General features: G+C 43.8%; 2 protein-coding genes across 5 annotated transcripts; one reads left to right on the top strand and one right to left on the bottom strand.

Annotated features, from left to right (window-relative positions):
* Positions 1-5,107: 5,107 nt before the first annotated feature.
* On the bottom strand, positions 5,108-10,586 carry LOC118373746 (RNA-binding protein with serine-rich domain 1-like). Its single transcript, XM_052519591.1, is given in 9 exon segments — positions 5,108-5,649; positions 6,319-6,352; positions 6,355-6,399; positions 6,402-6,458; positions 7,186-7,339; positions 9,155-9,260; positions 9,577-9,744; positions 10,013-10,159; positions 10,441-10,586. Coding segments are annotated over 9 exon segments (813 nt in total). The 5' UTR covers positions 10,443-10,586; the 3' UTR covers positions 5,108-5,549.
* On the top strand, positions 10,536-15,291 carry LOC118373743 (uncharacterized). 4 transcript variants are annotated; one of them, XM_052519589.1, is made up of 5 exons: positions 10,536-10,611; positions 11,340-12,066; positions 12,907-12,927; positions 13,145-13,294; positions 15,024-15,291. In XM_052519589.1, the coding sequence occupies exons 2-5, from the start codon at positions 11,410-11,412 to the stop codon at positions 15,174-15,176; spliced, it is 981 nt and encodes a 326-aa protein (XP_052375549.1). In that variant the 5' UTR covers positions 10,536-10,611; positions 11,340-11,409; the 3' UTR covers positions 15,177-15,291. The 4 variants fall into 4 exon arrangements, with proteins under 4 accessions (XP_052375549.1, XP_052375548.1, XP_052375547.1 ...); XM_052519588.1 differs by having other exon boundaries at positions 10,582-10,730; positions 11,344-12,066; XM_052519587.1 differs by having other exon boundaries at positions 10,582-10,730.
* The last annotated feature ends 240 nt before the right edge of the window (positions 15,292-15,531 follow it).

The following is a 15,531-nucleotide window of genomic DNA, read 5'->3' as shown; positions in this document are numbered from 1 at the left end:
AGAATCTGGCTGGATTCACAACGAGTGTAGCTTTAATTCAGTACCCTCCATGTGTGTTTTAATGAACGTTTGAGTTTTAACGAGTGCTATTAGCATTTAGCGTAGCGCATTTGCATTTCCAAATGGCTAGATGGGGATGCGTGTCGGGTCGACTTAAGAGGTTAAAGAAAACGAACAGGTCTGTGAGAGCCGGAATTCTTACTGGTGAGTAGGTGATCAAATACTTATGTCATGCAATAAAATGCAAATTAATTACTTAAAAAATCATACAATGTGATTTTCTGGATTTTTGTTTTAGATTCCGCCTCTCACAGTTGAAGTGTACTTATGATAAAAATTACAGACCTCTACATGCTTTGTAAGTAGGAAAACCTGCAAAACCTGTATTCTGTATACTTCTGGCCCTTCTTTGGACACTGTGTTAACCACCCTCCAGGCAAGCTTCAATGCCATACAACTCTCCTTCCGTGGCCTCCAATTGCTCTTAAATACAAGTAAAACTAAATGCATGCTCTTCAACCGATCGCTACCCGCACCTGCCCGCCTGTCCAACATCACTACTCTGGACGGCTCTGATTTAGAATACGTGGACAACTACAAATACTTAGGTGTCTGGTTAGACTGTAAACTCTCCTTCCAGACCCATATCAAATATCTCCAATCCAAAGTTAAATCTAGAATTGGCTTCCTATTTCGCAACAAAGCATCCTTCACTCATGCTGCCAAACATACCCTTGTAAAACTGACCATCCTACCAATCCTCGACTTTGGCGATGTCATTTACAAAATAGCCTCCAATACCCTACTCAACAAATTGGATGCAGTCTATCACAGTGCAATCCGTTTTGTCACCAAAGCCCCATATACTACCCACCATTGCGACCTGTACGCTCTCGTTGGCTGGCCCTCGCTTCATACTCGTCACCAAACCCACTGGCTCCATGTCATCTACAAGACCCTGCTAGGTAAAGTCTCCCCCTTATCTCAGCTCGCTGGTCACCATAGCATCTCCCACTTGTAGCACACGCTCCAGCAGGTATATCTCTCTAGTCACCCCCAAAACCAATTCTTTCTTTGGCCGCCTCTCCTTCCAGTTCTCTGCTGCCAATGACTGGAATGAACTACAAAAAGCACTGAAACTGGAAACACTTATCTCCCTCACTAGCTTTAAGCACCAACTGTCAGAGCAGCACCTGTACATAGCCCACCTATATTTTAGCCCAAACAACTACCTCTTTCCCTACTGTATTTAATTAATGTAGTTATTTTGCTCCTTTGCACCCCATTATTTTTATTTCTACGTTGCACATTCTTCCATTGCAAATCTACCATTCCAGTGTTTTACTCGCTATATTGTATTTACTTTGCCACCATGGCCTTTTTTGCCTTATCTCACCTCATTTGCTCACATCGTATATAGACTTGTTTATACTGTATTATTGACTGTATGTTTGTTTTACTCCATGTGTAACTCTGTGTCGTTGTATCTGTCGAACTGCTTTGCTTTATCTTGGCCAGGTCGCAATTGTAAATGAGAACTTGTTCTCAACTTGCCTACCTGGTTAAATAAAGGTGAAATAAATAAAAGTATCAAATACTTGTTCTCCCCACTGTGTGTGTGTATATATATATATAAAGACTTTAATTTGTGTTAAACTGTTTTTCAAAATATTGTATTAAAGTTTAGTTGTTAACTTAACTTGCTTAATTTTTTAACTTAGCTTAAATTTTCCCGGCATGCAGGGAAATGGGTAGGGCTGCTTGAAAACATATCATTATTTACTGTACATGAACTTTATTCCACTTTATAATACCACTTTTGACATGGGAACAGGTTGACACGGGAACAGCATTCATTAGACACGTTGTGAGGCTATGGAGTAGAGGTTGACACGGGAACAGCATTCATTAGACACGTTGTGAGGCTATGGAGTAGAGGTTGACACGGGAACAGCATTCATTAGACACGTTGTGAGGCTATGGAGTAGAGGTTGACACGGGAACAGCATTCATTAGACACGGAACAGCATTGTTGAGGCTATGGAGTAGAGGTTGACACGGGAACAGCATTCATTAGACACGTTGTGAGGCTATGGAGTAGAGGTTGACACGGGAACAGCATTCATTAGACAGGTTGTGAGGCTATGGAGTAGAGGTTGACACGGGAACAGCATTCATTAGACACGTTGTGAGGCTATGGAGTAGAGGTTGACACGGGAACAGCATTCATTAGGCTATGGAGTAGAGGTTGACAGGTTCATTAGACAGGTTGTGAGGCTATGGAGTAGAGGTTGACACGGGAACAGCATTCATTAGACAGGTTGTGAGGCTATGGAGTAGAGGTTGACACGGGATCAGGACTCCCGCGGATCTTGTGGGTACCGTGGGATTCTGGCAGGAATGGAGTGAGTTTCTAGAGTCAAGTTTTGGACGGGACAGGAACAACAGTCCACAGGAAAAAAGTTGAAATAAAATAAAATAAGAATTTGTTCTTAACTGACTTGCCTAGTAAAATAAAGGTTAAAAAAATACCTAATAGTTATTGAGCAATGTGGAACAAAAAAGAGACATTATTAACATCAGGTTGATATGGTTATAAGAGGATATATTATATTAACACAAACAAGTGAGAAGATTGAAACAGTTAAGCTACAACATTGATGTTGTAAATGTTATATTGTTGCATCCAATATGCCATCAGTTAATGTAATATAGTTAGTCTTGACAGGATAATTGTTGGTGTTATACCTTGATTTTCTGAGATGCCTCAACCATAAGGTGGTTACAAATCCTTGGTGTTTCATGTCTTCTGTGGTCAGCACTCTGCAGCACAACAATAATGATTGGCAACACCATCATGTTCTGTCTGTGTTGCAGAAAGGAAACCTCAGAGCAGCTTCACATCCTGTTGCTAAACCCTGTAATAGCAGCCTTGTCCGTAACAGAAACTGTCAGCACAATAAACAACATGACAAAATCAAAGTTTTTTAAAAATAAAGTCAAAATCAAACATAACAAAAATATGTTTGAATGACACTGAGGGCAGTGGTTACAGATAATACAGGCATGCCTGAGGCTGATGCTATGCAGGTGTTTGTACACATGCAGTATACACACTCTCATTCAAATGCACACATACACGGACACACACACATGTAAATATTGCCATACAAAACTCAAACATATTCAGTTTGCCTTGCTGTTATGATGTTTGTTGTCCTTTGATGTTTTCTGTTTTCCTTCGTCTTTGTCTTTTTTCTCTTTTGTCCATATTGTTGGTTGTCGGTGCATTGAGGAAAGGTCTTGAGGGTGGGGAATGGAATTATTATTATTATGTTTTAAATTCTCGGTGGTGGGATTGTCGGGGGGGCGGGGTATTGGATGGTTACGGGGTAGTTCTTGGAGAATTGTGGGGGTGGGGGTCTTGGAAGGCTGGTGGGAGATCTGTCGACGTGTCATAGGCTACCTGTGCACCACCAAGTCAGAACAGTAGGCTAAGTTCTGAGGGTGAAAGGTTTCGCTGATGGCCAGGTGTAGTGGTGGTAAGGATTCACTCCATGGTGCTGAAAAAGAAAGCTCTGCTGTTGGAACAGCTTTATGTAGGCCCTAACAGTTTGGGACAGCTTAATCTAGGCCCTAACAATTTGGGACAGCTTAATGTAGGCCTTAACAGTTTGGGACAGCTTAATGTAGGCCCTAACAGTTTGGGACAGCTTAATGTAGGCTCTAACAGTTTGGGACAGCTTAATGTAGGCCCTAACAGTTTGGGACAGCTTAATGTAGGCTCTAACAGTTTGGGACAGCTTAATGTAGGCCCTAACAGTTTGGGACAGCTTAATGTAGGCCCTAACAGTTTGGGACAGCTTAATGTAGGCCCTAACAGTTTGGGGATAAACGTTTGTCACCTTGTAGTGATATGCATCTAAAAAAAAAAAGTTGAGTTTGCCCAACTAAGATTTATCTGCTAAAATCGCCATTGAACACAGCGATAATGATTGGCAACACCCTCATGTTCTCTAGTCTCTTGCAGAAACTAAACCTCAGAGCAACAAGCCTCACGTCCTACAGTTAAACACTAGCAGTAAAACAGTGGTAAAATAATAAAAATCACAGAGATGAGTGATAAAAGGCTGTGTTTGTGATGTAAGTCTGGCCTAGAGGTCCATCTTTATCATATCAATGTATCAATAGCCTGAAATGTACTGTGCCATGTGCACCATACATTTAGATGTGTTCATGTCAGAATAAATACATGTTTTCAAAATAACCTGTTTTATGTTGTTGCAGAGCATAAGAGGGCTTTTCCCCGAATAACAATAACGGACGGTTCTGAACGATCAGTTGAAGAACGATGTGATTATATAGCCCAGAGGGCGATTTAGTATGACATGCTGCATACGTTTTGAGATTCCAATGGTCACACCCATATCGAACAGGTCACATCCGGTCACACCCACTGAACAAGAGCAAACATACCAGTAAGACTGTTGAATGGTACAAACCGTTCTGCGCTCGACTGAATACCCAGCTGGCATAAAATAAACCACTTGTATATTTATTTACATTTTATTTAACTAGGCAAGTCAGTTAAGAACAAATGATTTTCAATGACGGCCTAGGAACTGCCTTGTTCAGGGGAGAACGACAGATTTCTACCATGTCAGCTCAGGGATTCGATCTTGAAACCTGTTACTCGTCCAACTGCTCTAACCACTAGGCTACCTGCCACCCGTATGTGAAGATAGTGCCCTCTGCTGGAGAAGTTTAAACTTTACTACACTAACGATTCGGAAAATCTCAATGAGATATTCTCCCTTCCTCATGTCCTCTCTAGGATCGGAGGAGGAGGAACTGTAGAAACAAGTGCGCTTGTATGAAATGACACTGCTCCTACACTAGTGTCATCCAAAAATGTGTAAAGTGTTCAAAGAAACACAGCTACTTGTGCTAGACTTTTTTATTCATAAAAGGACAAGTAGTGCTGTTTTTAAATGTGTGCATGTTTTTCTTATATGGCGAAATATAGAAATGTGTCTCCAGCTAGTCAATAAACTTAGGCTGGCATATAGATTTAAAGAAGCCACAGAAATTGACAAACATTTTGAGGTTGAAGTTTCTTCCTTTTTATTTTCAAAGCATGTACAAAATCAGTACACCGTGGTAAAAAGACAGGCTACACATCTTGAGCAAATCATTAGTACTAAAACAAAGCCTGAGCTCTGATTAGATAACAAAGGACATGACGATCAACAAGTAATCTGAACGACTGTTTGGGAACCTTAAAATGAAAACTGGAAAAGCGTAATGAGACAAACAAAACAACTAGACTGTTCACTTCAGAAAAATTATTTTTAGGTACAAGCTCAATTGTATTTCCTTGATTCCTTTCATCCTCTCTTCTCGCCACCTCAAAGCACATTGGATGAGAAGGAACATTCCGATTTTGTCCTCCAATGCATTTTAAGGTAGAGAAAGGATGCAAGAAATCATGGAAAATACATTCACCCTGGGTTGTTGGGGTGGGCGGGCAGGGGGATAGCGTTGTTCCTCTACCGTGAGGAGTTGGAACTGGAGCGGGAACGATGACGTCTGCGCCCCGGGGACCTGGAGCGTCGGCGCACCGGGGACCGTCTCCTTGGTGACCGAGACCTGCAGGTAAACAAAGCATCACTTCAAATCAAATTTTATTTGTCACATACACATGGTTAGCAGATGTTAATGCGAGTGTAGCGGGTAAAGTACCTATATATTGCGTCATTTTGCGTCATTTGAAGAAACTATCAACAGGTCAACATATTACACCACAAGGAGCTAGAGAGGCACTAGGAGTAGAGAATTAAACACTACAGTAATGTTCTCAGGACAGTAGGTCAGATTGGGGATTCAAATTACTGTTGAAATTGGTGATTGAACCAAGTATTTGTTAGCAGTATTGTACTATAACACCAGACCCAACAGGGCCACCAAGGCTCGGGCCATCAGACCCACCAGGGCTCGGGCCATTAGACCCACCAGGGCTCGGGCCATTAGACCCACCAGGGCTCGGGCCATTAGACCCACCAGGGCTCGGGCCATCAGACCCACCAGGGCCATCAGACCCACCAGGGCTCGGGCCATCAGACCCACCAGGGCCCTCAGCCCCACCCGGGCCATCAGACCCACCAGGGCTCGGGCCATCAGACCCACCAGGGCCATCAGACCCACCAGGGCCATCAGACCCACCAGGGCCATCAGACCCACCAGGGCTCGGGCCATCAGACCCACCAGGGCCATCAGACCCACCAGGGCTCGGGCCATCAGACCAGGGCCAACACTGACCTTCTCCTCATGCGAGGTGGGGTGCGGCGCCACATGGGGGAGGTGGGGGCATTCTGCGTGGGGGTGACTGTCTACGAGGGGAGGGCGTATCCTTGGAGCCAACACGGCAGAGGTGGTGATCTCCTGACCATCAATCTGACCTGGGAACAACAGAAAGATGCACAAACCTCAGTCATACTAGAAACATCTGTTAAAATGTATATAAACTCCAGGACATTGAGATTTCAGACTGACACAAAGCAGTACATGGGGTTAGCCAGCAGTACAAGGGGTTAGCCAGCAGTACAAGGGGTTAGCCAGCAGTACAAGGGGTTAGCCAGCAGTACAAGGGGTTAGCCAGCAGTACAAGGGGTTAGCCAGCAGTACAAGGGTTAGCCAGCAGTACAAGGGTTAGCCAGCAGTACAAGGGGTTAGCCAGCAGTACAAGGGGTTAGGCTCTGCACTGAGATGATACATTGGGGACGTAGCGTTCGCATGAAACAACGCCGTCATTGTAGGTTTTTAGCTGCTCCACCGGAAGATGGCATCACAGACTAAGCACAAACAACTTTCAGCGTTTACCCTTCGTGAGTCATGCATCGACTGGGAGAAAATTAAAAAGCCTCTCACAGCTAATCTCCAGTCATGTGCTGTTTGTGCAACAGCCAGGTTTAATTGGCTACAATCGGAATGTATTACTTGTAGCTCAAAAAAACTATGTACCAGGTCTGTTATTGTTACAGTCTACAAGATTGTGTTCAGTAGGCACAAAACGACCGGAAACCAAGAGGAACCATCTGAACATGTCCAATAAGAATTGCTCATTTTCATTTGCAAAACATTCTACTACGCTGTGGCCTAATGAACATGCCCAAGATGCCCTCGTACCACCATCCATGTGTTTCAGGGCCTTCTGGGCCTCCTCTGGAGTCTCGAACTCCACATAGGCGTAGCCCCGGGACAGGTTTGGGTGGAGCCTCTCCACTGGCATGTCAATCATCTTGATCTTGCCGTAGGTGGCAAAGATCTCCTGGATGTGGTCCTGTTGAACAGAAGATAAAAATGGACTTCCAACATGTATCTCTGATGGCATGGTCTCGACATACAACTCATTCAAAGAGAATAAGTACACTTTTACTTTAAGGCTCAATATGTAGAAATCACTCTGCTATACATAGTTGCTAAAATACTAAAATGATCAACTAATTTCAGTTTGTGACAAAACAAGCAATGTAGGCTATAATGTAGAGAATCAGTGTACCATCTAAACCGCTGTGAAATATATTTTACATATCCCAAAATATCAATATATAAAGTTTTCGAACACCTACTCATTCATGGCTTCTTATTTATTTTTCCTATTTGTCATTTAAGAATAAAAGTGAAGACATCAAAACTATGAAATAACATATGGAATCATGTAGTAACCAAAAAAAAAGTAATCAAAAAAAGTACAAAAATAAATATATATTTGAGATTCTTCAAATAGCCACCCTCGATGACAGCTTTGCACACCCATGGCATTCTCTCAACCAGCTTCATGAAGTAGTCAACTGGAATGCACTTCAAATAACAGGTGTGCCTTGTTAAAAGTTAATTTGCAGAATTTCTTTCCTTCTTAATGTGTTTGAGCCAATCAGCTGTGTTGTGACAAGGTAGGGGATATACAGAAGATATATATTTGGTAAAAGACCAAGTCCATATTATGTCAAGAACAGCTCATAAAAGCAAAGAGAAACAACAGTCCATCATTATGTTAAGACATGAGGGTCAGTCAATACAGAACATTTCAAGAACTTTGAACGTTTCTTCAAGCGCAGTCGTAAAAACCATCATGCACTGTGATGAAACTGGCTCTCATGAGAACCGCCACAGGAAAGGAAGACCCAGAGTTACCTCTGCTGCAGAGGATAAGTTCATTAGAGTTAACTGCACTTCAGGTTGCAGCCCAAATAACTGCTTCAGAGTTCAAGTAACAGACATCTCGACATCAACTGTTCAGAGGAGACTGTGTGAATCAGGCATTCATGGTCGAAATTGCTGCAAAGAAACCACTACTAAAGGACACCAATAAGAAGATACTTGCTTGGGCCAAGAAACACAAACAATGGACATTAAACCGATGGAAATTTGTCTTTTGGTCTGGAGTCCAAATTTGAGAATTTTGGTTCCAACCGCCTTGTCTTTGTGAGATGCGGTGTGGGTGAACTGATGATCTCTGCATGTGTATTTCCCACCGTGAAGCATGGAGGAGGTGGTGTGATGGTGCTTTGCTGGTGACACTGTCAGTGATTTATTTATAATTCAAGGCACACTTAACCAGCATGGCTACCTACCACAGCATTCTGCAGCGATATGCCATGCCATCTGGTTTGGACTAAGTGATAGTATCATTCATTTTTCAACAGGATAATGACCCAACACACCTCCAGGTTGTGTAAGGGCTATTTTACCAAGGAGAGTGGAGTGCTGCATCAGATGACCTGGCCTCCACAATCACACGACCTCAAAAAAGTTGAAATGGTTTAGGATGAGCCCGGCCGCAGAGTGAAGGAAAAGCAGCCAACAAGTGCTCAGCATATGTGGGAACTCCTTCAAGACTGTTGGAAAAGCATTCCAGGTGAAGCTGGTTGAGAGAACGCCAAGCGTATGCAAAACTGTCATCAAGGTTAAGAACAAATTCTTATTTTCAATGACGGCCTAGGAACAGTGGGTTAACTGCCTGTTCAGGGTAGAACGACAGGTCAGCTCGGGGACTTGAACTTGCAACCTTTCAGTTACTAGTCCAACGCTCTAACCACTAGGCTACCCTGCCGCCCCCGCCCCATGTCAACAGCCGTGTCGTGTAGTCCCTCACCTTGGTCACATTTCTGGTCAGTCTTCCTAAGTGAACTTTGGTGGGCTTGGGGCTCGGGCTCCTTCTCCTTCGCTCCTTGTCATCTCCCTTCTTCTGTGTTTTGGACCTGTAGCACAATGGACAGTCATTACAAAACCATGAGAGTTTACAAAGTGAAGAGACACTATTTAAAGCGGGACAAACTTGTAGTTTTTCCCACAACTGAACCATTTTGATCATGATAAAACGGCATGCTCAACCAGACCTAGGGTTCAAATAGTATTTGACATATTTCAACTACGTTCAGTGTGTGCCACTGGTTCCATTGTCCTAGATGAAGATAAAACATTTGGACCATTTCAAATACTATGTGAACCCAGGGAATTTCCCAATGAATAGACACTGTTTAGGACCACAATCACAATGTATCAGCTGGTACTTACGCGGAGCGGGAGCGGCGACGGTTGTCGTGGCGGCGGCGGCCGGGGTCGGGTGACCCAGAGGAACTAGATGAGCTGGAGGAGCTGGACCGGGAAGACCCAGAGCGGCTGGTGCCAGAGGAACTAGAGCCGCTGGAGGAACCAGAGCTGGAGCCAGAGCTGCTGCTGGAGCTGGGTAGTAAGATATACATACACAAACAGGCCAGCAACAAGGGTTGTGTTCATTAGGCACACAATCGAAGGAAACTGAGTAAAACAGGGAAGTACCATCTGAAATTAATGTCCAATTAACCTCTTGGCCCACTTTGGAACATAGGGCATTCCAGCTTGGCTTAGCGTGAAAAGACCTAGCTAGTGTGTCCTAAATCACTGTTTGCGGATGTTGTTGAGGTAGTTAAAGACTGTACAGAGTCTGAAAGAGCAATTGGGGGCATCTCACCTGCTGCTGCTCCCAGTGGATGCACTGCGTCGTTTGTGGCCCTTCTCCCTGCCTCTCTCCTTGTCCCCCCCTTCCTTTGTGGCAGTCTTCTCTTTTCCCCTGTCCTTTGACTTTTCCTCCTCCTTACGCTTTGTGGGTGACGGTGCCCTAAGTAAGTGAAACAAATATGTAAATTAAGAACAGCATTATTATTAAGTTCCTCATCTTCAAACTCTAACTGTTTATATGTTGCGTTTATGCTACCGCCATTGCCTTCCTCCATTCATAGAACAAGCGAGGCCAGAAACGATAGCTAATTAGCAACGTTGTGCCCTGCTCTGTTTATGTAGCTCAAGCATTAAAATGTATCTAATGTAATGCCAAAATTGTCAACATTGAGAAGATCATAACATGGAATAGAAATAGTTATATAAACCCATAATACGTACATTTCGTTCGAGTCGGATGCAGGCTCAACCACTCGTTCCGCTGTGCTAAATCTGACGCGTAATGATGACGTGGTCGCATAAATGACGTTTTACACTGTTTCTCTTTGGTCAACATTCATACGAAAATCTTTAGCTAGCTATCAACCCTCGGCCACTGGTTCTACCAGTAAGGTTAGTTAATAGTTACTTGTTAAAAATGTATGTTTTCCCCTAGCGATTTAGCTTGCACACTAAAGGAAACAATATGGGTCATTTTCAAATGAGCTGAAAACGTGCAGAATCGTATTGAGGTGAGTTGGCACCGCGATCAAATATTCTTAGCTAGAACTAGCTCACGTTAGTTATCTATTTAGATCAAATCATTTCCTTTTTTCAACGTTAAGGTAGGACCGTTAGGCTATGTGTTCACATTGTGGGACAGGTTTGATGCTATCTAGCTAAAATATTTACTTGCTAGACAATGGACAGTACACTGTCCCAACGTTGAGGCTAAACTGTTGGTACCGGTGGAGTAATGAAGATAGACTACGCTACGGCATCCAAGCTTAGTTCAGGTGGAAGTCTGTGGCAGAGGTTAGGATACACTGCCAGCCATGTTCTATTGGCTTATGTATTATGTTTATTTAGCTTACTAAATCTAGCTAATAATTTATGTATTTTGCCAAAAATAATCAGTCAATTTTGCCTGAGTCCTGTCCTTCACAAGTTAAATTGCTTTTAATGTCAGTCTAGCTATCAATGTGAGGTTTCATGTGAATAAGATTATGTGATAGAATTGGTGCCATCTGTGTGATTTCTGATCAATTTAACTACACTAGCTTAATGTATTTATGTTTGAAAGTCTAATTCCAAATGCCCTATTTACTACAGTTAGAAGTGAATTCTCTGTCTCTCAACAGTTAGACTACTTCTAAGACCCGATTGGAGAAGGGCTCTTCCAGTGGAGCAGCCTGGAGTGAGTGACCAACCATGGGCCGTCTGGACGATGCTGCCAAGCGCAAGGTGGTGGAGCTGCGGCAGGCGGGTCTGAGCTTCCGGAAGATCAAGGCGGTGCTGGAGCTGGAGAACATCCGGGTGTCTGCCCAGGCCATTTACCTGTACCTCAAGGAGTTCCAGAGGAAGAAGGTTCAGAGGGGTGGTGAAAGTGCTGCAGCCACAGACCCACAGATCACACCTGGGGTTGGAGCAGGGAGGGGAGATGGTGGAAGCCGGGAGGGCTGGAACGACCAGCAAATACGGAATCTACTGAGGGAGGCGTCACGCCACGCAGGCTATGTTGCAGCGTCAGAGTTCGCCAAGCAGTGTCCTGGCTCCAATCCTCCTGAGGTCAGGGGTCAGGGGCCGTCTGGGACAGGAAGCGAAGGCGCCAGCAGAGGACAGAGCAACAGGACAGAGAAACCGGAGGAAGGGAACAAGAAGGAGGATGAGGATAAGGACATCCAGATTGTCAGTGTCACATCATTGGCTCAGAACTCTCAACAGAGGGGTCTTCCAACCGCAGGGGCAGCGGCTGTGACTGTGACAGGCGCCTACATGCGTAAGAGAGCCACGCCCTCGCCAGCTACTAACCCCATACTGGCAGCACGCAAAAGGCTTCTGGATAAGGCTTTGTCTCATAGAGCAAAGGTAGGCACATCTCATAGTTGTGTGATCACTAAGACAAAAAGGGTGCAGAGACATCAAGTTTGAGTAGATATATACAGAAAGGGTTGGTAACAGGTGATTGGTGGGCCAAATTGAGGCCGCAAGCAATTGTATTTGGCCTACAGTTTTTCTATATTAAAAAATATATACATTTCAGAAAAATTTAAGAAAATTTGCTCCCAAATATTCAGACCAATAAATAGAGATGTGATAGTGTCTCAATGTAATGGAGGTATGTCATTATTCTGATATTGTCAAATACAATATCGGTTTGGGATTACTTCAGGTCATTTTGCAGTGTACAAATGGATATTATTAGGCCTATGTTCCTGTACTGAGTACAGCACATTGAGTTCATCAACGAGCCTCGGCATTTATGCGCTCTGCACAATTAGCCCGGGGATAGCTTCGGAAGCCCTAATACTCCAAAGTGTGATCAATGAGTTAGCCAGCTAGCTTTGATAAACCAGAACTGACTTTCTGGTTCATTAAGAAATCTAAATGTAGATGTTTTTGTTTGTCAATTAGATCATGCCCATTTCAAGCTTATCCGTCTAAAAAAATACAACGTTATTTCAAGTTGCTGACTAAGTCATTAATCCTGCTTTGTAGTATACCGCTCAGGCTTCTCACGCTCTGTTTGAAAGCCTGGGGATGATCTCGTAAGCGAAGACGATAAAGGGCTGTAGTATGGTGGAGTCTACATGCTTGTGTAAATCTTTCAGAACAGTGTCATTTACATAAACATCCAGAACCTGTTTTTCTAACATTCCACTCCTTGTACACTTCTTATTTTGCATGTCAATGATTGGCAAGGAGTAGAAGTGTAGCAGAAACAGACTGGTAACCAGGCTCTAATTTTACAATCCTTTTCAAATGTTTCAGTAAAAGAAATGGCATTTTTTGTTGTACATGTTCAGGTAGTAACCCACACGGTACACTCCGTTTCAAAATGTTTCCACTTTCTGAACCCTGGGTTGAAACAAATGATCACATGAGAGGTGTTATTACTGTGGTCATGTAATGTCTAGGCTTTGATTGGATCTTTATTTTTCCCCAGATAAGAGACTCTTCTTATCAGTCCTACCAGCAAGTAGCAGCTCTGCTGAGAAGAGAACAGTCTAATGCTTCTGGTTCTGATGTTCAGAGACCTGTGGCAGCAGATCAACCACAGTCCTATGACCCAGTCACTCAGAGGCTTACTCAAGTGGTGAGTACAAGGCGAAGGAAACTCACCATAATATACACAATTATTATAAATAGTGCCGATTCAATGTCACAAACCGGCTCGAAGTTCCTAACAAAAAGGGAGACAACATGGAGATAAGGAATAACAAAATATATTTATTAATTTAACTAAATACAATTAACAATGGTGTGTGTAGTCGGTAGTGTGAGTGGTTGCGTGCATAAATGTGATGAGGTGTGTTGAAAGGTGCCAAAGCAAACAAAACCGCCACAACCAAAGTCTAACTGTCTGCATGGAGAGAGTCTCAATGAATGGGGAAGAGGCGTATTTATCCCGGGACACACCCGAGCCCAGGTGTGTCCCATTTCGCTGACGACCCTCCCGGGCTCCCACCGACATCCTATTAAGGAAAACAAGAGCAAAGAATTTGGCAGACAGAGTGGGAGGGTGGTCGTCACCCCCCCATAAAACCGGGGACCAACAAGGACGGTTAGAATCAGGCCAACTCCTAGCATCAGCAACACGTTCAAACAATGAAAATAACTAAGTTTCCAACAATATCAAATGTGTCCGGGGCACGACCAAAAGAGGAACAACCCCTAGGTAAATCTGGGTCAACTTCCCAGAGCAAACTCTCTCCTGAGATCTTTCCTTCCCTAACCAACTCAAGCCGCTCTTGTTGCAGCTTTATTTTTGCACGCTCCAAATCCTGTTTAAATTGCAACTCCTTTTCATACTTTAGCTGTAACAGAAGCAGTTCTTTCTGCTGTTCAAAAAGAATACTAGGGCTAACAGATGGTGCCGCCATCGTAATGAAATGGGGAGATGGCGAGTCCTCGGCAGAAGCTGCCCCAGTGATAACTTCAAGAATACCACTCCAGAGTGGCCTTCAATATCAACCTAAGAATTTGACATTTATCACCAATTTCAACCTTGTAGTGTTAAGCAATCTTCAACAGCTGTTCCTTAGGACATAACTCTAACAGTTCCTCTGATGGAAAGCGAATGAACGTGTCTACGTAAGATGCCATAGTCACAAGTAAATACAACAAAAAAATCTCGCTCTTCCCCTCTGCTGAGAACACCAGACCACAAGAGAAATTAATCACACTGGGCACCACAGAAGAGAGATGATATATGGAGCTTCCCAAAACCTACAATAACTCAACCCTAGTCTTAGTGAAACCAGAAACTGAATAGCTGACTATATATAAAACTAAATTTAGCATTAGCGTTCAAATAAAATATATATTGTTTTTTTCATTTTTTTTCAAAGGTTTTATCATAGTTGCATTGCCAAAGTTGTTGTAAAGAAGTGACATTTGATATAAATATGTGAATGTGTTTAAAAGCTATATAATTTTAGGTAAAGGGGTAAGTTGTAACAATGAGTTACAACAACTAACCCCAGTCACGGGAGCCTTGTGAAAAAATATGATTATTGTCATCAACTATACCAATCAAAAGGCCTGATCTTACTGATAAAATATGTGTCGATACATAGATATTGTTCCAAAGGTCAATAATGAAAATAGAGAGGCAGCAAAAATATATTTTAAAACATGGCCTCAAAACAAATCTGTCAATGAAACCAAAGATTGATGGATACATTTGTTTTTAAATTAAACTTCATAGTTATGTAAAGACTAACCAATCATTGGCACATGGAACATCTTTCTAAGTAGGTTTTAATTTTATATATTTAGCCTGTTACAACTGACCCATGTTACAATGGACTTGTACTCTGCAGAGGAATTTGGATGGCCAGCAAGGAGGCAGTGTTCCCAGACAGATGTTCCAGCAGAGAGTCGGTGGCCAAGCTGTCCGCTCCCCCACACCCTACTCCTCCCCGTGTGGGCATCCGGCTCCCCAACCCCCCACCACCACCCACCTCCCAGGGTAGTAGCCCTGTCATCCGCCTCCAAAGCCCTGGGAGCCAGGGCATGAACCAGGGCCTTCTCAGGAGAGACAGGAACCCCAGCCCCCAGCAGGCAGCTCACCAGGAGGCTGGAGGGAGATGCGGGGGGGGAGGGGGTGGTGGAGGTGGGGGGTCTCCAGGAGCAGGTCCAGACCCTGGGCTCTGAGATCCACAGCCTGAGCCTGGCGGTGCGCATGCTGGTGGAGCAGCAGTACCGGCTGGAGAGGGAGCAGGTCCAGCAGACCCAGGTCCAGAAGCAGATTCTCAGCACCCTGCAGACCCTGGCCTCCAGACTGGAGGCACCCTGTACCAGCCTCCACCAGCAGCGACAGCATCCCAA

This window comes from Oncorhynchus keta, chromosome 5 (genome assembly GCF_023373465.1).
Source record: "Oncorhynchus keta strain PuntledgeMale-10-30-2019 chromosome 5, Oket_V2, whole genome shotgun sequence".
NCBI classification, from domain to species: Eukaryota; Metazoa; Chordata; class Actinopteri; order Salmoniformes; family Salmonidae; genus Oncorhynchus; species Oncorhynchus keta.
The sequence above is the reverse complement of the archived record's forward strand: the minus strand, read 5'-3'. Positions and strand labels throughout refer to the sequence as shown.

Coding starts and splice junctions, on each gene's coding strand:
- LOC118373743 (XM_052519589.1), top strand. CDS start 11,410: ATGGGCCGTCTGGACGATGCTGCCAAGCGCAAGGTGGTGGAGCTGCGG. Junction 12,067..12,906: donor CTTTGTCTCATAGAGCAAAG/GTAGGCACATCT, acceptor GGCAAGGAGTAG/AAGTGTAGCAGAAACAGACT. Junction 13,295..15,023: donor CTCAGAGGCTTACTCAAGTG/GTGAGTACAAGG, acceptor TGTACTCTGCAG/AGGAATTTGGATGGCCAGCA.